Raw genomic sequence first — 24,606 nt, forward strand, 5'->3', positions numbered from 1 at the left:
AAAAATAGTATGTGATCATTTAACTTAAACTGTAGCATAGTGCATGTAAATTAGAGTGGGTGGAGAGTGCAAACTGTTGGTTTAAAAAACTTTATGTATCTCTGTCTGTTGTACAGTTATACACATACAGAAAAATATTAAAATAAACTGCAAAGACTTGTTTTTTGCATATAATTTAGTTTCTTCCACTCTATTCTGTAAAACCTGGAAAGGTGTTTTCATTTTAGAGCTGTGTTTGTAGTTAGAAATCATATGACCTTTGTAATTCAGATTTTAGGTGATCTTCAAAAAGCATGTATTTTAATATATGTATTTTTTTGTCATGTGTTATGTCAAAAGCAGCTTCTAGAGACTTCAAATAAAAGCCACACAGATGTTACAGCAGATTGCTGACAGCATTAGCTTTGAGAGAGGGAGACTTGTGGACTTGTTTGGGAAAATAGTCAGGGCTGCATCACTGAAGTTGAAGTGTAACATTCAGGCTCCTAGATGGGAGTAGGTGGATGTTAAAGATTATATAGGTTAGCAGATCTAATATCTTAATGCCTCTGAATGGAGAAATCCTTCTTCTCCACTCTCCTCTGTTTCTGGTGCAGCATGGCCCTATCCTGTCTGTCACAGTGGCTCTGGTACTTGTCTAACTACATGAATAGTTGATTCAGTCAGCTAACACAGCAGAAAATTACTTTTCTTTTTGTTTTGCTTGATTTCCCCCCCCCCCCCCCCCGGGTGCGCAAACAGAATTATCTTATTGTGTGGTCAGAGGAGTGCCAGGGCAAGCACACAGAATGGGGACAGGAGTGTCCAGCCTGTAAGAAGGGAATATTCCCTTTTTCAGTAGCAAAGAACCTTTTGGTCTGCTCAGCTCTACTGCCTGACTGTCTTCTGTGTCACTGCAGAATATTGTGGTCAGAAAGAGGGTTATGTATAAATCTAAGAAAACAAAATGTTTAAAATACTGACTTTGTTCTTGTGATCAGCGTTTAATGAGTATTCTTGATATGTAAAATGAGCACCACAGAATATGTGTTGAGAACATATCACTGGGTGAAAAAAAAAAGTTTCTCTGAAAAGTAGGTATGAAAAGAGGAGAGGGAGGAAAGGTAGTCCTGTCCTTCTAACTTGTCTGGCCTTGGTTTAGGGAAAAGGAGGATTTTTGTGCCAGACAAATATTGGTATCTTCTATTTCACAAAGGCTGTGAATTTTTGAATATTTTCATTAATTTTTTCACCTCATATTTCTCAAAGGACTTTAGGACCTATGGTATTTCTCCTGTTTTATAAATAGATTTGGCTTCTGCTTTTTGAAGAAATCAGTAACTGCATTTTAGTTGTGTTTTAAAGAAGGTCTTTAGCCTTCAAATTCATAGATTTCCAGCTGAGAAGAATGACAGTTGTGATGTTCACTGTCTGTGTTTCAGTTTTGCTTCTAAAATTTAAAAAACTTTTACATCCTGTCTTTTGCTACTGCAGTGAGGTCAGACTGAGGTTTTTTAAGTGTTGTCGCTTCTGCTTTAACAGATGCCTGTCATAAACCCAGACTATTTTTTGTTTTAAGGTAAACTGGTTTACAGTGCATATATATACACACACACACCCCTACCTGGTTAATGTAGGGGAAACACTGTCAGAATAAATTTATTTTGTTTTTAGTTTTTTGTTTGTTTGTTTTTTCATGTGAGGTTTTTTTTTTGAGAAATGTCTCCTCCGTCACTAATCATGTTGCTTAGATTACATTAGAGAATTAGATGCTTACCAGAGTTTTGTAGAAATGTCTTTCAGATTAATTAGAAGCTTTTACAATATACTTAGGTGAATTAGAAGTAAGCAATCTACTGTCTGAGAAGGAGATAAAAAAAAAATACAGAGGAAGGTAAACTTCTGGAAATAGTATTTTATACTTAAGATTTTAATTACTGTTTTGATGATATCATTTATACAAAACTTGACTTTTTTTGAGTATGGTAGGATAGCTGCTATTTACAACGCATTGAAAGTAAAAAGCTATGTGTCAGAGGTGCATAAGGTATGGTTTAATATCTTGTAATATTTAATGAAAACTGAAATGAAAATAAGTATTGTAAGTCTTAGTAGTATTGAACTGTGTGGCTTCTGTGACTTGTAGAGAAGTGCTACTTGGTATCAATTTAGATAAATTGTATTTATTCATTCAAATATGAATATGAAACATATCCTCTCATTTCATCCCCTGAGCAACATACTTGATAGAATGTAGTAGTTCTTTCCTGTATGAATATAATTGACATATTTATCAAGTTTTTTTCTCCTTTATTTCTCCCTTTAGAAATTGTTATTTAAAAAAAAATTGTCTTTTCCTTAGCTAAGCGCAACCCATTTTTAGAGCTCCAGCATCATCCACTGGTGGTCTGTGTAAGCTGATGCACTGGCAAGAGCTGCAGCCCTCTTCCAGTCCAGCTTCATCAATTTGTCCCCCTGGGTTCCTCACAGGAGTCGATGTGCTCTTACTGGGGCAAATTGCCATAGTCCTGTTTACTGTTTCTGACCTTGTAAAATTAAAACTTGCTTTACATTCTGATCTTTTCCAATAGACTAAAATGGTATTTTCCTAGATAAACAGCTGAGTCTTCTAAAGTTTGTGTGATGGGTTTGCCAGAGCTTATAGCACTTTGTACTTCATTCCAAATGAGGTTCTGGTTCTGCTCATTTTGTTTCTTTCCAGGAAGTGCAGCAATATTGAGCTTTTCAATGCTATAAAAACAGAAGTAATGCCACTCCCTAGTGTTTCCAAGACATTTCTTTGTATGCAGGGCACTGTGCTACTCTTCCCATGAAGAATGTACCTATTAAACTAATCATTATGGTCTGGAAGTAGCAATACACTGAATGCATTAAATCAGATGTACTTATGACTTTTCACTCAAAATAACGTGCTTAAATAATTTTCTATTAAATTTCAAATACTTAGCCTTCTAAATATGCATTCTCTTCTGTGTTCAAAGCATTTTTAATTATCTTTTATTTGTCTTCTTCTGTTGGATTCCATTTCAAGATTGGGAAGGAAAAGCCCAGGAAGTTGGAATGTGATGATATCTCTCCTGTTCTTTTTCCTCATGAACATATATTTCCTTGCTTTCACTAATCCTTTGTTTTCAAATGATCTGATTGTTTGGTCCAGTGAAACTGTGTCATTTCAGGAACCTTAAAGCAGTCAATTATTATACACAATTTTATTTACTTGACTAAATGAAAGACATTTAACAGGTAATATTGTTGTTTCACTTAATTTAAATTTTTTCTTCTAGAATTTTCTTACATAAGAATGTAAGAATGGCCACAGTGGGTCAGACCAAAGGTCCATCTAACCCAGTATCTTGTCTCCAAGAATAACTATAACCTCATGCATAGAGAGGGATAAGAAAGGAGCAGGCGTATATGATATTTTCACCTAAGGCATTGCTAGTCTCCATCTATTTTCTGCTCAGGACTTCCTGAATCAGGTGTGGTTTCTGTTACAGATTATTTCTTCTACTTTACCCACATTTCTTCACAGGTGTATTGAAAAGGCAATTCAATAAAAACTGCCTTTTTCAGATGTTAATTTCTCATATGCATTCAGGTGTATACAGGCTTAATTTAATAATTAAAATCTTGATTTCCTACATATTTCTGTTATCACGGAAGAGTCAACCCAATTTTGTGAGGTTAGTGAAGATTAGACTTCTGCTCATCCATCTCTGCCTTTTTTTAAATGATAATGTTTTCTTTTAACTGTACCTGCTTTCCAAAGGGGATACTCATATACCCAAGAGAGTCAAACATTTCCTGTAAAAATTATTCTTTGGGATGATTCATGAGTCAAAAAACACAGCCTGCACTTTAGCTGTTAGGTTGAATATAAAATTGGCTATTATAAATCTTTTTTGAACAGTGAGCAGATACTATTCAGGAAACCATCAAGGAACCACTGAGAACCCACAACTACTTTTTATTTAGCTTTTGGATTGGCAGAGAGTTTTGAAAAATGATGAGAACTAATTGATGCAAGAATTAGGGAACCGTTATATTTTCATGACACAGATTATATTGCCCTTTGTGGTCATTTCATGTTTGTTTTACTGTTATAGTTCTTGCTGATAAACACATAAAAATGTCTTGTTCAGATAATATTTTTCTTCTAATGCTGTTCAGTCATCATATTCTTAATAGTCCTTAAATTAGAACGCTTTTTATTTTGTTGTGACGCTATTGGAAATAATTGGGTAATGCGTTTATTTTGGCTAATGTCTACACTAACTTGAACTTTTGGCAACATCAGTGAAACTAATTAGCTTTAAGTCAGAATTAAAAACTGTGTTCAGTTTTAACTATTACTGTTTGGTTATTGATGATTACAAATTCTGTAGCATATTTTTAATCCATCAAGTTTTATTTCATCATCTTTTAAATATGCATTGCAATCTCTTTTAGATCCTTTGCAGTCCTAATATATTGCAAGGAATCTTATACATAACTGTTTTTCCTGCTGAGTGTTCTTTTGAGAGGTGGAGTAACATGCCTAATATCCATCCTACAAATAGACCTTCGGCAGCGTATCAGAAAGAGATGTAAATTCTTACAGGTCTAAAATACCAGTTGAAGAATGGATGTGTATGTCTTAATGCGGGCTGCTTTTAATTTTTTCTGATTAGAAATCTCTTTTATTCTGTAGATGGTGCTACACGGCTTTGTTCTCTTCAGCTTTCTTTCCAAGTTGGAGAACAGTAAGAAAGATAACGTTACTGGCACAGAACTGATATTGTTGAAAAGGAGTAGTTGGATGTATTCAGTAGATATATTCTGAAAAAGAATAAACATAAGGAACTTGAGTGAGCAGTGAAAAAATATATTCACACACTAAAAATGGAAAAGAATTTCATATAAAATATTACTGTAAAAAATGCAAGGTTGAACTTAAGCTTTGGCATGACTTGAGAGAGGATGGCTGGACAGTCCAGAGGTGTCACAAACTTCAAACAAACAAACAGAACCCTTCCCCCACCCCCCCGCGAATTACAGTAGTTGAAATGTGGTAGTCATCATGTAAAATGTATTGGTGTTTCTGTTAATTTTAGTTTGCCACACTATTTTATGTTGAATCTTCATACCCTGTTTGTTTTTCTGTCTCTTTTCATCCTATCAAATCTGATTATAACTTCCTTGACCACTGAATAATCAAAACCAAACCAGTGTTAACTTCATTTACGTTCTCTATTTTAAGAAAATGGGCTGCTGTTTAAAAACTAAAAGATCTGACTTCTCAGAAGTACTTATGAATCTCCAATCCCCTTGAAGGCATCAGGAGCTTTGAGAATCTGCCTGAAACACAAATGCGTTTCTTTCCCATGTTTGTTGTAATCCATGAAATGAATGAGTCACAGAGGAAAGAGAGGTAAATACTAGCAGAGTCCTCTCTGTACCAGTATAGATAAGAGTAACAACTTAGTCCACACTGTTCAAATATACAACAAGCATTAGTATAATCTATCAGTGATAAGTATGTTAGAAATTTTCTTCATATGTGCCATCTTTTCAAAAAGAGAATTTGATATGTAGTTGCTTGTAAGCCAGTTCCAAGTATATTTGGATATTGTAGCTGACTTGACTTGATGTTTTTATTTGTTTTTCAAACAAGCAAAAAAACCTATGAAGTGTTCCCCATTTGGGATGGAGGGGGGCACGGTATAGCTGACCTGTAAAAATTCACTAAAGCAATGTCAGATCTAACAGGCTTTCTTACATACTACTGCACTCCCAAATGACTGTGTAAAATGTCAAACTCAGAAAAGACGTAGGAGAAAAATATCTTTTTTTGCCAGGATTTTAGCCTTACTAATTCTCTAGTCTGTAACAATAGTTACGGAAGAAACTTGGTCTTTTTTTTCTTTTTTTTTCTCTTTAAGTTGATAATGTCCTTTTGTTTATTCCATTGTCAATTATAGTAACAATTTATCTTGCAGATAAATTATCAAATTCCTGTAAGGGAATGAAAGTCTGACTTTTATAGCTGGGAAACCAACTTTGGTAGAGAGGGCTATAGAAAGCTGGGTAGTGGATGCAGCAGATCTGGAGACTGAACCTGAGATTACAATATTAAACTTTTAAACAGTTGGGCAAAATTGCTTGTTGTAAGACTGATAAAGAGGTCGTAGTTTGGGTTCATCTGTCTCATTGCTGTGAAAAACATTTTACTAGGCATTCAGCGAAAGATAGCATTTATGAATAAAAATCATTTATACTATCTGAGATGAAAATTTAAATCTTTATCAATTTTGTTTCAGGAAGAAAGCTAGCTTTAATTGACTCTTTAGTGGTGGGGAAAAAAAAACCCTCTCTTACAGGTGTGGTGTGGTGTAATAACTGTAATTACACTGTAGTTGCTCATATGCTACCTCTGTTATTGCAGTACAACAGTATGAGTCGGTCTGATCTTTGGTATGAATTTCTGCATTCATCCCTAGTAGTCAAAAACTCAAAAAAAAAAAAAAAGAAAAGAAAAGAAAAAAAAAAGGAAAGAAAAAGGAAAGAAAAAAGGGGGGGAAAAAAAGAGAACATTTAGTCCACACGTGTTCGTGTTTACCCCAAACTCAAAACTTGTTTTTCTATCACTTTATTTTCCCTTGCTTTATAAATCCTGAGCACCTTTTCTCCATGCTCAGTAGTGAAGTCAGAATGCATGATATTGCTGCCATTTGCTACTGAACGTTATAAGAAAAATTTCTCTTTTCAGTTCTGATGTAAAGCCTTGTATGTAATTGGGCATGGCTGAGCTGTTCGTCCGCCCAAGGTCTTGGTGAAGTCAGTGAATTTTCAGGTACTGCAGCTGACTTCTATATGAGGCAGGATCCTTCTGGACCTGAAAGTGCAAGGCCCAGAATAGCATTATATTCTTTAACTCACCAGAGAAACTTCATTGATTGGCATTATCCAATATTTCTTTTTTCCTGATATAAATATTTCCTTCTTCAGTATTTGTATCTTCAAAATCACCGTGTATAATTGTCTTGCATACTACATGTGTGTTGCTTTGCTTAAACTGCAAAGAGCAAGTCAGCTTCCTGCTTCATGGGGCCGTGATAGTCCAGAATCTCATTGAAATTGTTCTCTTGCAGGATTATGGTTGCGACTGTATCATTTCTTTATGTGGCCTAGTTACTTGCTTTGAGGAGGTCAAAAGTTGTAACAGAACTAAGAACTAAATTATCTAGGGACTTCCATTCTGGATGTCTGATGCACTTTTTAATATATGTATACAGTAGAAATGTTTTAAAGTATTTATTCATGGTGCTTTGAGCTCTCTCTTGTTAAAAAGCAAGAGGTTTTTTTTTTCTTTTAGAGCTTCTGACATTGCTTTCAGGCTCTTTAATTATGTTACCGGGGTTAATGCACCCTACACAATAACAATTTTCAATTACTGCAGTTAATATTACTGGTTTTTAACTTAAAAATAAAAATGAATTCACTTTGTCAAATATTTATATTGTTTGAACAGCCTACAGCATATAGTATAGTGCTTTCTAAGGTGGCAGGAAAATAAGCTGAAACACCAATATCAAGACATGAGAGTGAACCAGGAAGTTCTGACTTGTCCAGTTTAGGCATATAGAAGTCTTTGATTTAATAAAAACAAATAAACATACTGCTAATTTTTTAGTGGAATCCATAAAATTATTTTAAACAGTGTTTTGGGAGAAGGCCAGATTTAGTGCATTTAGATCCTTAGCTTCCCATATTTTGTGTTTTGTTGTTTTTTTTTTTTCCTTTCTTCCTTCAGTGCGGTTTCATTCCATAAACAAGAAAAGCACTGTACCTTACTATTTTTGCTTCTTGGGAGACAATGATAATGCCTTCAAAAAAGACTTAATTCAAAGGTATCTGTGTATCGCTTTATTTGTGTAGTTATTTCCATAGTAATTCTTCCTTTCTTTCTTTTCAAGATATTTGTTCACATTTTGGGGGCACAAATCTAGGGCAGAATTAGAAGAAAGACTGCATTAGTGTATCATGATGTGAAAGACTGTAAAGGTTTGATCATTGGCCTGTGCTGTGCTACAAAAAAAACCCAAAAACCAAACCAAAAAAAAACAGTCCAGGCAGGTGAGAGAATAAAAATATGGGTTAAATCTTTTTAAAAGTACATAGTTTTTAAACTGTAATGGGGTAAAAGTAATAAAACTAGTTTATATGTGAATGTTAATTATTATCTTAAAATTTGTTAGTACTATAAACCTGTCTAAATGTAAGAAGTTCTGTGAGATCCCATAGCAGCCTAAGCAGAACTGCCAGCTGCCCTGCTCCTGCTCTTTTCCCTTTTCGCTGAGCCCTAGCTGTGCAGCCCTGCTCCACTTCTTTTGGCGCTAGGTTTCTGCACGCTAGCTTCTGGGGACAACTCATTTGTTTGGGGAGTGGAGAAGCTGGGAATCGTTACTTTCTCCGTGGTTTAACATGCTGAAATAGCTCAGTTGTGCAGCCACATGAGTACTGGAGCCAGGGCAGACGGAGCAGTCAGGACGTTGTGGCTGGGGCCAGGTGAGAGTGCTGGATCCGGACAGCAGTGAGACTGGAGTTAGGCTGGTGTGGAACCACAGCTGCAGTTCAGCATTTATGTTATGAGGGCCGCTATATTGGGCTAAAGCCACTCATTTGCCTGTCGGTTGAGTCTGCATCAGTAAGGTTGAGAATAAGTCAAAAGAGTGAAGTTCTGGGCATGCAAGCAGCTTATTACAGGGTCAACTAAATATTGACTTCAGATGTATCAACTTTCTTTTCTCCTATTGTGTGGCCCATCCAAGGAACTCAAGGTAGTTTACACTGGAAGTAGGTTATTTGAGATTTGCTGCAGTGGACGTATGGATGCTTGAGCAGTTATTGTGGAAGAGATGCCATATCGTAAGTTCACTTCCCATATTGCTTTCCAGTAAATGGTTCCTATGTTTATATCCTTAACTGGTTAAGTTTAATTAGGTTACTAAAAACTCCTCTATTTGAGCTGGTATAAATTTGGGCATAAACTGTTGCAATTTCACTGTAAGTTCTGAATACTAAATATATATTGGAATTTATAATCTTTTCAGATATTAGAATCTGTGGAAGGATTTCAAAATAAAATGCATTTTTTCCCTTCTAAACTGAATTTGTGAGACCATCTGGAAAGCATTTTGAACTTTAGAAAAAGAAAGAATAAAATTCAGAGTCTTTGAAGCAGTATTGTTCATAGTGTTCCTCTTACTGCTTATAGTTAACATACAAATACTAGAGTAAATTTTTTGATCATGATTTTTCAGTTATTTGTTTAATTTTAGCTGCATTTCTGTTTACAAAACTTGGCAGATGGATAGTTACTTGTCTATTCTAGAGCACCTGTTCTTAACTGTAGTTTGACTTTTATGTGAAACATCTTCTGTTTAGTCCATAATGATGTTTGTGTATATATACTTAAATACCCTAGAAATGTGCTCATTCTGTTAAAAATGTTTGTATGTCCAGAATGTCGATCATGCTCAACCTGTTCATCTTGTGGACCAAGTACAGGAAACGTGTTTTTATTTCTTCCACTTCTCCCTCCCTTCTGTAATTAGTTATAGTACGTGGCATATACATCAAAGGTTAAAGGAAAAAAAAGAAAGCACTTCTGAAATTCTGACAGCTGTGAAAACAGTTTGCTTGTGATTCACAGTAAAGCAATCCTCTTAAGATAAAATGGAGAGAAAAATCACATGCAGGAGAACCAGTAATGCCTGGTTTCCTAGGGATGTGTCCTGTATCTCAAACTCTTGCTGAACCTGTTCTCTGCCCTCCCAGGATTTGTGCCATTCAGGTTATTTCCTCACAGACTACTGCTGGTTCTCAACCAAACGGGCAGGAGGCAGCCTATGTTGCAGTCGTGCTGACCATGCGAGTGCAGCTTAGCCAGCAGGCCTCAAGGAGCGGGTAACTACTGAATTCACACCGCAGGGTTTCTGCCAGCAGCGCGAGGGACTGCCACTTTTGTTCTCAGCTCACCCCTCAGGTCTCTCCAAACTTGTGGGAGCTTTAAGTCTCTGAAAGCTCTAGCTCTCTGAAGCTTGCTGTTAGGAGGAGTGATTGGCAGAAAAAGTGACTGCTTAAGCCTTGCTTCCTTAGGCAACTAAAAGATGGTTTCAGTAGGAGTTTTAATTAATAACTGTGTGGCAGGAGGAGAATACAGTTTAAAAAACTGTAAATAATTTCTTTAAAAAATACATGCTTTTGCTTGATGGAAGAAATATGTCATTAAAAATATGTCTGGGGACAAAGGAAAAAAAAGGCTGTAACTGGGACTTTTGGGGATAAGTATGAGAAAATGTTAGGGTTTTTTTAATATAACAGATTTACTAAATGAATATTTACCATCTTTTTAATAGGAAATGTGCAAGAAGTAAAGTCCAGGAAGAGCCAGGGCAAAATAAACAACTACAGAAATGCAGCACTAATTTACTGTAAGATGTTAGGTGTTGTAATTTGTTAAACTGTAAGGAGTGTTGATCTGTGAGCACCGTTAGTAAAAATAACTGTTAGATCATGGAAAGCTAGAGTAATTTAAAGAACAGAGGATGTGGATTGTTTCAGCCTTAAAAAAGGGAACTGAGGATGATCTGTGTTAATGAATTTCGTATGCTTTTGTCTATATTCAGTTTTGTGTTAAAATGAGTTAAAATATTTTTGGTCAACCAGAAGAATATACTGCAGTAGTGTGGTCAATGCTGCGTAACATAGCTCTTCTATTTTGTATGTGGCTTAACACTACTAAGTTCCCAATAACCTTTTTTTGGAGGAGGAGGAGGAGAGGCATAAAATGAGACTTGCGCAGTGACTGTGAATAAACAAACAAAACCTGCAAACATGTTCACTGAAGTACTGATGTAAGGGATGACTCAGTCCCTGTTGTGGATGGGGTTATAGTGCCACTTCCTCTTGTGTTGGTTCTGTGCCTGGAGTAGTGTGTGTGGAGGGCAGAGCTCTCTTCCTAGTTAACCTTGCCTTTCACATTTCTCTCCCCCTTTTTTTTTGGGGGGGGGGGGGGAGGGGACAAAACTGATGCTGCCAGTCATTGAACTTGCAAAGAAAAAATGTATCTAGGCTTCCTCCCAGCAATGTTACTAGAATTCCAGATTTCTGTCCATTGAAATACGTTTGCATGCATTTGGTAGCCTTCAAAAATATTTATTTTAGTATGCTAATAAAAACATTTTCCAGTAGTCTCCAAATATCCCAAAGCTGACTGGTTCTTCATTGTCTTATTCTGGAAAACGTGTGCTAATGCTATACTAAGTCACCGTTAAACCAAATTATCACCAATCATTCTTAAAACAGCTTATAAAAGTCCGGCTAAAAGTATTCTACCTATATAGCAGTGAGGGTTTATGATGGTGATTTAGTTGAGGGGTTGTACTATATTTGTGCAAAGAGGTCCTTGCATAAAAACATAAGAGCTGAGCTGTGTAGTCACTGTGTTTAAATAAAAAGTTTGTTAATTCTGAAAGTTTACAGTGACAATTTTACACGTGACTGATCTCCTTTAGTGAATAAGAGAGTGTAAGAACTAGAACGAAGTTCTACCATCCTGTAGTCGCTGTGTTTCTGTTTGTGGGTTGCATACAAGAAAGGAGTGCATAGGCAGTCCCAGCAGCCGTGGAATAGCTTTTCTCCAGGGAAGCCATTTCCTATATAGTAATTACAGATTATTTCAAATCTGGACTGTAATCTACACTGCTCTAAAATATTTGCAATAGGTAGTGTTTATCGTTAAAGCTGTGGGTATTCTTATTGTCTGTGTAAATGTCTTTTCCTCTTTCAGATTTTGCTTAATTATTGATACTGTCTTTTTGGCAGTTGTTTTCACAACATGATCAAACAATGAGAAAGTCTTTGTGTTGAATTTTACCTTAAAGTTTCATTTCATGGGAAGGAAGAGAGATGGGAAAGGCACAGACATTAAAGACAAATTGTTATAGTCCAAAATGCAAGACTGGATTCCTGTTGACTGATTTTGGATACGGCTAAAGGAATGAACAAATAATAAAAATATAAGGCATTTTACGCCTTTTTCTACTCTATTTTTTTGCAGATCTTTAGGAAGAGGACTCCCCATCAAGGAAAGTTCCTGAAGTTGTGTATAATGTGGCCCTATCTTAATGTCAGAGATTGCAAAATGATTAATGGAAACTCTGCACTCTTTAAAAATTAACATGGTAGCTGCAACTTAAAGTCTGTCTTTAAGCTTTTATTACATTAAATAGAAAAAAAACCCTCAACAAATAAAGAATTATTTGGGGATGTTTCAAAAATAATTGTAAGAGCTCTAAAGTAAAATGACTGTGGTAGGGAGATGCTTTGTGGAATACCGATGTAGTACTTCAACATAATTATGAGACAGAATAAATGAGCTTTTATTTTCTAACCCCCCCCATACTCAGCTGTCTTCAGACAGTGAAGATTGCCTAGAGCAAACATTGCTTATAATTTTAATGAAGCAAAATTTTGAGCCTCTGGTTGTTTTGTAAAATAAGTACATCCAAAATCTTTTTTTTTTTTTTTTTTTAACTTAGTGTATTTCCAAGAAAAATACATCTGTGGACTTGGCTGTTGAGAGTAATTGTAAAAAGCTCCAAATCATTCCATAAGGGAGAGGGTAGAACATATCAAATATTTTGTATGAAGCCTACCTTGGAATGATAAATATTTTTTTTTCATATAACAGTGGACATATAGTAAAGAATAATAATTGAATACCTGTTTCAAGTGATATGTCTGTCGTACTGTGAGCAGATGTGGAGATCATTAAGGTTGATTTCAACAATTGTCCTTTAACTATTCCTTTTGCTTCCATGTTCTGTGTACTTACATATTGTTTCAAGAAAACTGAAAGAGAGATGTTAAAATTATTTAAATACATGTTTTTCTTTGGAGACTATGCTTCTCTTCATGCCCACAAGGTAAATAATTCCCTGTACTAAAGAAGAAAAAGATTCCATTGTTTTGCATGTAATTTAATCTTACTGAGTATTTTGGGGACAAGGAAGAAAAAAAACATGTATTTCGCAATTTTGAGGAAAGTGAAATCATCACCCTTGGGAAGTTAAAAGGTCCAGTTTTATTTGCAAAGTAGTATTTGTTTTGTCCATAGGGCTCAGGACTGTGATTGGGCCTTATCAATGCAAATACGACTTTATCTCTCTTCATACACAACCTACAAAATAACTTTGAATATGCCAGAATGGAGGCAGTGAGAAGAGAAAATGGAGGAGAGGATTTGGCCATATGATTAAGATTACATTCTCCCTGAATGCAGTGCATGAATTTTTTTTTCCTTGTTTGCTTATCTTGGCAATGGTATGGTTTGATCCTAGGTTGTGTGGGTTTCATTGGTGGGTTATTGGGTGGGTTTTTTTGGTTTTTGTTTGTTTTTTGTTTTGGGAGGTTTTTTGGGGGGTGGCTTTCATTAAAGGAGTCATTTTTTTCAAGGAGAACTTGATTGTGATTTCTTTGGCCTGTTGGCCAAAATCAGCACTAAAGGCTACTTATAGGATGGTTTATGAACCTACTGGCTATGTTAATCTCTGCATAGACAGCCCTGTTTGGTTAGGGTGAAATATGACAATTTCAAAATACTTTTCTCTCTGCAGTTCCTTAATGTGAAGGAGGATGGTGGACAAAATATGAACACTTGATTGTTTTATCCTAAGTCTAGACTACTTTTACAAGCAGTCTTTACCCTTTATTTTACCTGTTTATTGAACAGCAACTTTTGAAAGGTGTTGCCTTTAGGAAGGCTGCAGAGAAGAACATTCATGAGAACTGATTTCTTGCTTATGAACATTGTAAAGATTGGGAACAGAAAATTAGCTATCAGTTTTCTTTAATAATTGCAAAATGGTCCTATTCTCCATGATCAGAGTATAAAATAGAGCAGCATTTTTAAAGTCTGAATAACTTTGTCTTAGTGACTAGCAATTGAGTAGGCTTTTAACGGTTTAAAACCTAATGCTTAGACTGAGAATACCATAAAACTGTATATTATATTTTTTTACCTTTGGGTATCTCGATTATTATGGCAGTCTGCATAAAAGGCTTGTCACTGTTGGGTAAGACTGTAACCATGTACAATAGAAAATTTTGCACAAAACTTGTCATCAGTCTCTTAAAAATTTGCATGTTTACCGGTATACCCAGTAAAAATAACCAGTATTCTATTTTTTTGGCAAGCTATTGAGGTCTTTGTTTCAATCTGCTGATATCACCTTCGTTCTGATAAATTGTTTTAAATACTATTTGATACCCTGCCTTCTTCTAGCAGTTGCTATTTTTAGCTTGGTGTTTTATGAATCCCCTTTTTCTTGGAATGGGGACTTCTGGATTATGGAAAGGCATGGCTATCTTAATAATTTTTGTAACATTTGACTCCTCTTTCTCAGATGCTTTAAACGGGATATAATTTAGTTCTGTGATTTTGCTTAAACTTGGTAGAAGGTCTTAATGTTAGACTTCATATTTGTTGTAGACATCCTGTTTATTCATGCAAATGATATCCTTTTGCATACTGTGACAATCAAATGAACCATAGCCATCAATTAAGCCTGATTTGTGTGTGTGTGGTTTTTTTCCTGCAATATTTGTAAGTTGATAAAATAACAAAGTTTTTTTTTTTTTTTTTCCCCCTGAATTTGCAGTTATGGTTTGGTATCTGTATAGCTATCAATGTGCTAAAGCAAGCCTGCTTATTCCTAGGGTCTCAACTGTGGGGTTTTTTGTTTTGTTCTTGTTAAGTAATTATCAGAGGAAAAATGGAGCAGACTACAGCCTTCCGAATCATTGTCCCCTATCCCTCAAAATCAGAAACCCAAGCAACTTTTGGTGCAGCTGCACTCTTGGCAGAAAAAGGGTTTTATTTCAGTCACAGTTCTGACAGCTATTTCTGTATGTCACAGCAATAAAATAGATACAGATACAGGTGTGGGCTGGACTGGAGGGAGAGGGTATTTGGGTTGCCCCATCGAGGACAGCAAGTGTGCCCCTCCCCGCGGGTGGCTGTCAGGGGGCAACAGCTCCTGCCCTGCCCTCTGGTCCTTCTCCCTGTGCATCCCAGGGAGTATCTGGGCCCCTTCCGCATAGATCTCCAACTCTGTGAACGCAGGAGAAAACTTTCATTCTATCATCAGTAGCACTCCCACGTGGAGGGCTTATATGCCCTTTTTAAATCAAAAAACGGGCAAGCAATGCATCTTCTCACAAATGCTACTGAGGAGTCTGCTGCACCCTCCTGGGATGCAAGGCTTCATCACCATAAAGCAGAAGATGTGCCTCTCTGTATGTCTCTCTTTTTCTTCCTCTTCCATTCTCTCCTGGCCAGAGAGCCCCTGAGAAGTATATTGCTGTTGCTGTATCGATTTTGTAGAATCTTGAAACTTTGCTGTTTTATTTAGTCTCATACCATATGTAATGCACATATCTACCTGGGTTGGATGTATACTAATAAAAAAAAAAGGGGGGGGGGGATCATGATTCACCTTGATCTCCTGATGCTTTGTAAAGCCATTTGCTTACTCTGATTCTCATTTCTATCCTAAAAAAAAAAAAGAAGAAAAAGAAAGCTTATGGTTTTCATTATATTTTTTTTTCTCCTTGATTTTAAAGTAATAAGAAAAAACGTGTGTGCTTTTTTTTTTTAAATGTTGGATCTGACATATGTTTAAAGTGAACTATTTTCTCTGTCCTTAAAAAAAAAGAACCAGGTGATTCTCTAGACTTAGATTAAAAAAAAGTTCACAGAGTCCTGTTTTACATTCCTTCCTGCTCCCCCTCCCTGTGCAAAAAAAGTGGGAGGGCAAAAGAAAGGACAAAAAGAAGCAAAGACAAGTTTTTTTTAAGTAGTGGTTTAGAGGGGTTCTTTACTCTCAGTAGTTCCCTTGTTCTGTAGAGTTTAGTCATGGCTAAATCTTTGGATGGACACTGTTGACAATTATATATTTTAGCAGAAATACAAGGACTTAGCATGTATTTCTAATCTTCCTTCAAGGAATTTTAGCTAAATTCAGAAATTTGAGCTGAGACACATATACCTCAGAAGCAAAATGAAATCCTGATGCTATTGTTCAGTTCCCTTACAGCTTAAACTTACTGAGGTTTACCTGACAAGCCAATAAAGCGAGAAGGAAAGTGATTTTTACAAATTTTGTGGTTTAGTTGTATGGACAGGCATCCTACACCTATTTGATCAAATAGGTTTGATCATTTGATCAAATGTTGATCAAATGATCAAAATGACATTTGATCAAAATAGTTACATTGGATGGATGCTTAGCTTTTCTTCTCTTGGATTTCCAATTTTCTTCCCCTTTATGTACCCATTTTCATGCTTGCCATGCAATTGCACTCCATTATGCCAGCATAACTCTAGAGTAACTGTGTAAATTTTCATGAAAGATAGGAACTTTGATATAAAGAAATACTGGTATTAGTTATAGCGTGAACAGGAACAGCTTCTTGTTCAGCAATGTGCATGGTGCTTGACTGTTACTATAGAGATCTGTTTAAATGAATTTTTCAGTCAGAATAATATTCAATAATTTCTATGGTAAAATTTGAACTCTGATGTAGTTAGCAGTTGTTGCTTGTTGGACAACTGCAGAAATTTTGGATTGTTCTGGTCAGTTTTCCTATGTAGGTGAGCATGTCTCCTCTGTGTAATGTTGCAGAAGAGTTCCAGTGTTTTTAAGCGTATCTTACCTTGTCCTCTGCATAGCTTACCTTGTTACTTCCACTGGTTTTTACTGCCTTTTATGGGTGTATTTTTTATTAACCATTATGGATGCTTGTTAGGGCATTTTAGGTTTCACTTTGAGGCTCAGATTAGTGTTTTCACCTGACACACATGTGCAACCATTACTTCGGTGTGTCTTTTCATTGTGCTACACTGCATTTTATAGATATATACCATGTTGCTTGGCAAGTGAGGGCCAGGCTGAAAGTTTTCTTTCTTTCCCTTTTGAAGTCCACTATCTATGAATTCAGAAGGCCAGTAAGTTTTTTCAAGAAATATTTTCATCTGTCATTAGTTTAAAACACTTTAATTTATATGAGTATTTATTTATTTACAAGTATTGAGGTGGAACATTGCATACTCAACACCAGAAGCTATGGCATGAAAAACCACATGTGCATCCTCAGTTCCAGTTCCTTGCTTTATGAAAGGTTCTTCAGCCACACGTCTTGTCTTTGTTTTCCCTGTGCAAGATACCTACTTTACTGGCAAACTTGTGCGTGGAATTAGCTCTAGGAATCGGTGAGAACTGTTGCATCAAGGAGGCTGTTGCCTGAGGAGCCCTCTATTTCCCTATTGGGGAAGGCAGCAAGGTGAGTAGAGGAGGTAGCAGAGGGTTATAAAAACACCAAAGAGAGTTTCATGACTAAAACATTTGGAAGCTACCCCGGAGTATGAATTCTTTTCTTGACATTAGAGTCACTGTGATGGCAGACAAGTCACCTACCTGGACTTTCCAGAGGTGATCTTTAGTTTCTAGCTGTGCTACACGTGGCTAGACATTGCATTGTGGCTGCAAAAAGAATTAGGCGTTCAGACTTCTAAAAGAAATAAATGAGACCATTTGATCACCTCTAATGTTACATAAAACTAAGTATTTCAAGACGAAACACTGTTGGTTTTAGAATTTATGTAGTCAAGATTAAGAGCATTAGTATTTAGTATGAAAAATTGCTCACTACACTTCCCCATTTATAATAAACCCTTTTTACTATAATAAAATAGTAATAAACTGTACTTATTATAATAAATAGATTTTTGTGGAGTTTGTGCCATAAATGTTAATGAATTTCTCATACACTGTGGTGGTGAGCATGGCAGATAAATTCAGTAGGAAATTTAATAATTCACAGAAGGATTCTAGTGATGTGCAATAAATAAGGCACAAATCAATGAATGGATGAGGAGGAGGGGAAAAAAACATACTGGTTAACTAACTATTAAGCTTTCTTTCTAACCTTGTGTTCTGAATAAGGTAGAGGTCCTGGTTAAAATATTATATGGTGATGTAGTTAAAGGTTATTTACTAATACATGTGTATAAATAACTTAATTATGATTGCACATGGAATACTGCTTGTAATACTGCCTTACTTTTGAGTGTTTGACAGAGCAGATTTAACTTCCTACTTATAACTTTCTAGCTTTAAATCAATAATTTTTGAAGATTACTTTATATAGAAAAATCATTATGACTGGAATTACCTTCACTTTGCTTTTTTATTTTATATATACCACAGATTTCTCCATTTCAGTCAAAAAGAGAACTGCTAGCAATAGTAATCTTCATTACGTTGAATAGTCAATAAAGTAGTCAAGGTAGGCATTTTTCCAGTGGGCATTGTTTGCTGACAGCTTTTTTTTGTGACTTGGGAATGAGCTTCAGCTTCAGAAGGATTTTTCTAAACATTACTGACTCTATTAGTGCTGTCTTAGTTCTGATTTTTCCCTTGTTATGACTTAAACCTGATGTTTTCCTTCCTTGATTCCTCAACACAGAGTCTGCTGAGCTCCTGCTCAAGGGTCTTGCCCCAGTATGGCATTCTCTCCTTTGGGATCTTGTTCCCTCACATTCTTTCTCTGCCATCAACAGTGGATGAATTGAGAGTACTGGGTAAAGACTACCTATTTTTGGTTCTAACTGGCACTATACCATTGAAAAGCAGTAGTTGAAGCAAAAGTTTGAGTTGTGGAGCTTGCTCTGTATATACACACGCGTTGGGAGAATTTATCTGTCTATTTGCTGAACATATATACACTTGGACATTTTTCAAAAGCTTATTGCTTGCCTGTATTTGGGTGGATCTGCACGAGAGCTATACTAAGAGATACAGTCTTGATACTAATCAAATTTCAAGTACCAATTTTCATATATGGGGCACTATTTACAAATTTTTTTAATGCAAGTAAAATATTCTATTTTCCTCAATCTCATTTCAAAAATGCGCATTTCTTCTGAAGCTTCCCCCAATATATTAGCATTGGACAACTGTATGATAAGGAAAACTTAACTTTAGCAAAATTATTAGCAGCTTGAAACAGGATCTTAACAAGGGCAAATAATGGGCTACATAGAGCTTCCAGCTTTGTCAGTACTGTCTCAGCTTGGTGCAGAGGTTTTTTTTTTAATACTTTAAAATATTTTTAAGTAAAATATGAATTAGTACCTAATTATCCTATTGTACAATAAAGACTATACTATGTTCAGGGTTAATATGGAGGATGAGGGGCTTAAAAGTCTGGATTTTGGGCATATATTGGGCTTAGTTTAAACTTTAAACATTTTTTTTGTTTCAGGAGGATTGGCATCTCAGTACTGACTATTAGTCTAGTTGGAGAAAACAGTTGACTTTTCAGGTACAGGCAAATACAAAAATGTAGACTGCAGATTGCTCAAATGTGAGATTATTACTTACTAAGGATTTTTGCTTACAATAACATATTACTGTATCAGAATTATAATCTTGGCCATGTTTCACTAGACATATTTGAAATAGGTTACACCCATCTTTTGGCTACATAACACAGTTCTTAGGACTGAATTACATTTACAGGGATGATGTAGCCAATTACCCAGCTGCTACATCATCTGTTTAAAATGACTGTTACCAGTATGTTCATTCTTACATGCTGATTATTGCCTTTTGAAATTCCTAGTCCTGCACCATAAAATGTTCTTTCTTTGCAGACAAGGAGACTTTTCACAGTTGCAATGAAAGTGTGAAATACTGACTTGCATGGCATCTAGAATGAAGTATTTCCTCCAAAGATCATGTCTTAATGATGAAATATTTACTAGTTTGTTTAAAGATGACAGTAAAATACCAGATTATTATGAAGACTAATAAAATAAAATGTTTCAATATACTGCTTAAAATTTATTCTGCTAGGGAGAAAAATGTAATATTTGTGGTAAAGACTTCATATAAAAAGTGCAGGTTGTATTGTAATAGGATTCGAGCACAAAGGTCTGTCTAGGCCAGTGTCCTGTCCTCCATGAACAGAGGATGCATGGGGAAAACAGTTTAGTAAGGAGGATGACACAAAGTGACATCTCACCAGGATGCTCTCGGAGACTCTCAAATTGCGCAGCTCCTGCAAGTCCTGCACCAGAAGCAGCATCGGTGCATTTAATAGGCCTAATGATTTTTTTTTCTTCTGTGAATGCTTATTGGTTTTTTCAACTCAGTGTAAACTTTCAGTATCCATAACGTTTCATTGCAAGAATTGTCACAGCCTGAATTTACTCTGTGTAAAGAGCCACTTCTGCTAATTTTGCATCTGCCTTATAGTAATTTAATTTGATATGCCCTAGACAGTGAGCAATCGTTCATCCTTTCATTTTTCAGGAACTCTCGACTATAGCCAGAGTACTTAATACAGCAACATATTAAAAATGTTGATTGCTTCCCTGAAGTTTTCAGGACATAATATAACTGTCCATATACTATCTATATAATTAATGAAAAGTGTGCAGTATAATATCAAACTTTTAAATGCATGTTTTTGCTCTGATAGTAAGTAACTGTTGCTGCTGTTTGTTATATTTTCTGCCAGTTTTGCTATGCAGAATTTCAGCGTGGCATTGCTGATCAAAGACATTGGTTTATTCTAAAGAATATTTTTAAATAAAATATGTATCTGGGTTGATGATTTGTCACAGCTGAGACAGCACTGTTTGAAAAGAACAACAAATTAAGTTTGATAGGAATGGTGATGGGCTTTTAACTACAAATACGCTGCCAAACTGTGTGGCAATGATTGCTCTGCATAATACATTTTAAAAATAATTTTTGGATAGCTTAATTTAGTCCTTTTGTTGTCAAGTTTTATCATTTGTGGGAAGTTTGGGTTATTTTATTTTTCCTAGCTCAATAATTCTTGACCTACTTGTTTGTTATAAAAATCAAAATAGTTTTTCTCCATTGTAGACATTATCTAGCTATGCAAACTAAAACATTGTCTTTGAATAAGAACTTTTTCCAAGTAACTTATATCCTGTTTGAGTTTTCATATGAGTTTCCAATTAGAGTAGGAAGACCAAACAATGTAAATGTTATTATGATAAGCAGATGGGTGTTTTCAAAGGCAGTAAAATACAAACTGAATGGGGAGCTTTGATATTAAACAGTGTGTTGTCAAAAGTGCCATTTAATTTACTTGTTAAAAGTGGGAATTCAGGCTGGCAATTTTTGATTTACTTTTCCTTTCTTAAAAAGGAATGGAAAGTTGTGATTTGATTGACCTAGTTTATTTTCAGGCTTTAAATTAGGTTAAATTAAAAATGGGAAGGTTAATTTCCTTCAAAGCTGCTGAATAAACTGTTTTAATTAAACACTTCTTTGATAATTAGATACATTTAAATTTGATTTCTGCAAGTTATTATTGTAGATGTAATTTGTTACCTTGAAGTCATGTTCATACTTTCTATGAAGTAAGGCATTTTAGCTGTATCATTTCTTGCACTGAACTGGAGAACGTTTCACTGGAAATAGATTTCATTTTAAGAATATCTGTTGTGATGCAGCTGTGGAAAGATAATCCTATTATAGATATTGCTGTATATGAGAACACCCTATTACAAATACATATTTACCTTTTTATTAAGTAGATCTTTAGCACATTCTATCCTGTTTATAATTTGTTCAATTTGAACCAGCAAAGCTGTAAGTCCAGTCAAGAAATTAATTTTTAATGCAACTCACTTTAGCCCCTGTAATGGTATGTTTTTGACTTATTGTGCTCTGGTGTGTCATCGTCAGATGCAGTTTTGACTTGGTTTATTCCTCTTTATATGTCTTCATAGTTTGCAGTATCTCTTCTTGATTATAGTTTGCCTAAAAGGTCAGTGTTGGTGCTTTGTATTCTTATTCAGTGCATACGTGTTGTTGTTTTTTGAAAACTTCACTGCATTCTTGCTATTGCACAGCCTTTGCCCAGATTTGCTGCCGGCTTATGTCTGCTTACAGTATGTTTGCTACCCTTTCCTAATTGCACTAAATGGCATACAAGTAAAATAGAACAGAAATGCCAAGTATTTGATATTGAGAAGGAATGCAGAGTGGTTGCTCTTTATTTTCTTTAGCTTGTCCCTTAATGAGTACAGAGTGGTAATTTCTAGAGAATGAATGAAATGACTGTTTTGACTTGCTTTTTCTTAATGAGAGATTTGAAATCCTTTTATAAAGGTATCTCCAAGGATCAGCCATTGAATTACTCTAGAGAGTGCTTTTGATTACATTTTTGTCCAGTGTCAAATAGGCCATATTATACAAACAAGTGAACTTGTCCAGTTCTAAAATTTTGTTGGTATTTTATGGCATTTAAAATAGCATTTTTGAACATTTTTCTTTCTGTTTTAGTATGTAATATGTTGTCTGTTGGTGAATTAAGCTAAAGTATTATAGGAACACTACTTTGAGTTGTTAGTCAGAAGTAACTTCAGAATTGCTCATTTTGCTCTGCTTTGTTTACTGTTCTAATTGTATGCTGTTACATTTCCAAGATGCGCTTTATTGAAAAAATCTAAATAAGAAGCAAAACTTAATTTGGGCTTTAACCTGGAGCTGTACAGAGGACATGAAGTTAAAAACAAATACATTTGAAATGGTTCTTTTTTGCAGAAAAATGTATCGAGACACAAGCAAGCTACTTGCTGTTTTCTGTGAACAGAGTGATGTTTGCCAGGTTGTTTATTGATTGTGATAGTGCAGCATTAATGTAGCAATTATCTCGGTAATAAGCAGTTACGTGTTAAAAGCTTTCTGACAGTTTGATGTATGACTTTGGCATTAACTAGCGTCTGGCTGATTTTGAAGAAGCTTACCTCCAATTAAATGTGCCTGCTTGCGTGAAGCAGAGCCTCAGACTTTATGTAAATCTGTAGTCTGTCACTTCCTGCGATTGCTGAATTCGGCAGGCTGGGAAATAGACGTGCTATTGAGAACGCCTTATTTTCAAAAGCGTTATATATTCTGCTCACAGCTTTTGCTGAGTAGGAGCTGTAGCTAAAAATAACTAAAATGAATTTCTCTGTCCCTCTTTCTCTCTTTCTCGCTGCAGGATGACGTAGCTTTGCCAAGGATTTATCAGCTAAGCAGAAATGAGCTTAACATCCTGGTTTTTAGTGAGCAGTGGAGGCACCCGCCATAGGCTGCCACGAGAGATGATTTTTGTTGGAAGAGATGACTGTGAGCTGATGTTACAGGTAATTGCATCAGTCTTCCATGGCAACTGTTCATATTTTGGATTTAATGCACCAGTTTTATATTTCTTTTGAAAATTAAATTTACCAGATGCTATGGGCCAATAGTTTTGATTAATCTTTTGTGTTTGTAGGAAAAAGTTAGTTTGAATATACTGCCATTAACCATACAATTACTGTCAAAATGTAAAAGATCACATTTCCTTCATATAAAATACACGCTAAAAATAATGCAAGAATAGAATATGAAATAATTTTTGCGGTATGGTCAGCAAAGTAGACTGTGTGTTGCATAATATGTGATAATGATAAATGTACTAGATGCTTTTGAAAAGAGCTTTCTTTTTCTGTAATTTGTAATTTAATTTAATCATGTGATTTGACATAACTCTGTATCCCCAGTCCTGATCTCCTTGCACAAAGACAAATGAGATTAGAGATGCAGAAATACTCTTCTTTACTAAGGAAGTTGAATGACTCAATCTCAGTAATGGTGTAAGGGAATTGTAAAAATAAAGCAAGTCCTACTTGAAATAGTTTGATATTTGGTAGCTTACTCAACTTTCAAGATCGCTGTGTGAAACTTCCCCAAGTGTGTAATTATACTGTTATGTAGCCATATTAGCTTCATTCAGTTTTAGCAAAGCTTAAGTGGGTATGCACTTGGCCTTATCAAATCTTAGCCCTCTGTGTTTCTTCTGTCTAATATATTTATTTTTGAATGGTTAATGGTAATATTTTGGGAGTTTCTTCTTAAATTCTTGCCTTTGCTTACTGTAGAACTCTTAACAGGTTTGAAATTCAAAACAAATGTTGTAGACTCTTTCTACCACTCAATAAAATATTCTTCTGGATTCTTTGTTCCCAAGAGTTATAGTCAGCCATTAATGGCCCCATTAGAATCTTCCTTGCAAATAAAATGCCTAGAAACCTATTTGGATGTATATAACTCATAATGTAATCTCCACTAAACTGCAATTGGCTCTCAACCTCAGAAGGCGTCCAAAAGGTTTACTTGTGATGGAAATGCTTTGTCCTGTTAGAAAGTGGGTGTAAATACTCTTAATTCCCTTTTTATAACAGGCAGTATGAGGTCTTGGTGATTTATGAGGGAAGTAGAAACAAAGCAAAACAAACCTGATTCCTACCCAGAGGAGTGTAATCTGAGTGTAGTTTTATTTTACCACTGGCTTGATATAATGTGGTGTTGTCCATGAAAGAGGAAGTTTTTTCCTCCTGCTCTCTCCCATGTGACATCACTGGCATGCATCTTATTCTGTGATCTGCTGGCTTAGGATGCTAGACTGATAGTGAACTTCCCTTTTGGG

At 35.5% G+C, this 24,606-nt stretch overlaps 1 protein-coding gene across 3 annotated transcripts in view; it reads left to right on the forward strand.

The window, feature by feature from the left end:
* Positions 1-24,606, forward strand: part of CEP170 (centrosomal protein 170) — a 114,508-nt gene that overhangs the window by 3,243 nt on the left and 86,659 nt on the right. For all 3 annotated transcript variants that reach the window (XM_067293350.1, XM_067293351.1, XM_067293352.1), the window contains exon 2: positions 23,137-23,281. In XM_067293350.1, the coding sequence (XP_067149451.1) occupies positions 23,177-23,281 (105 nt within the window). In that variant the 5' untranslated portion in view covers positions 23,137-23,176. The remainder of the gene's footprint in view (positions 1-23,136; positions 23,282-24,606) is intronic.

This window comes from Apteryx mantelli, chromosome 3 (genome assembly GCF_036417845.1).
Source record: "Apteryx mantelli isolate bAptMan1 chromosome 3, bAptMan1.hap1, whole genome shotgun sequence".
NCBI lineage: Eukaryota > Metazoa > Chordata > Aves > Apterygiformes > Apterygidae > Apteryx > Apteryx mantelli.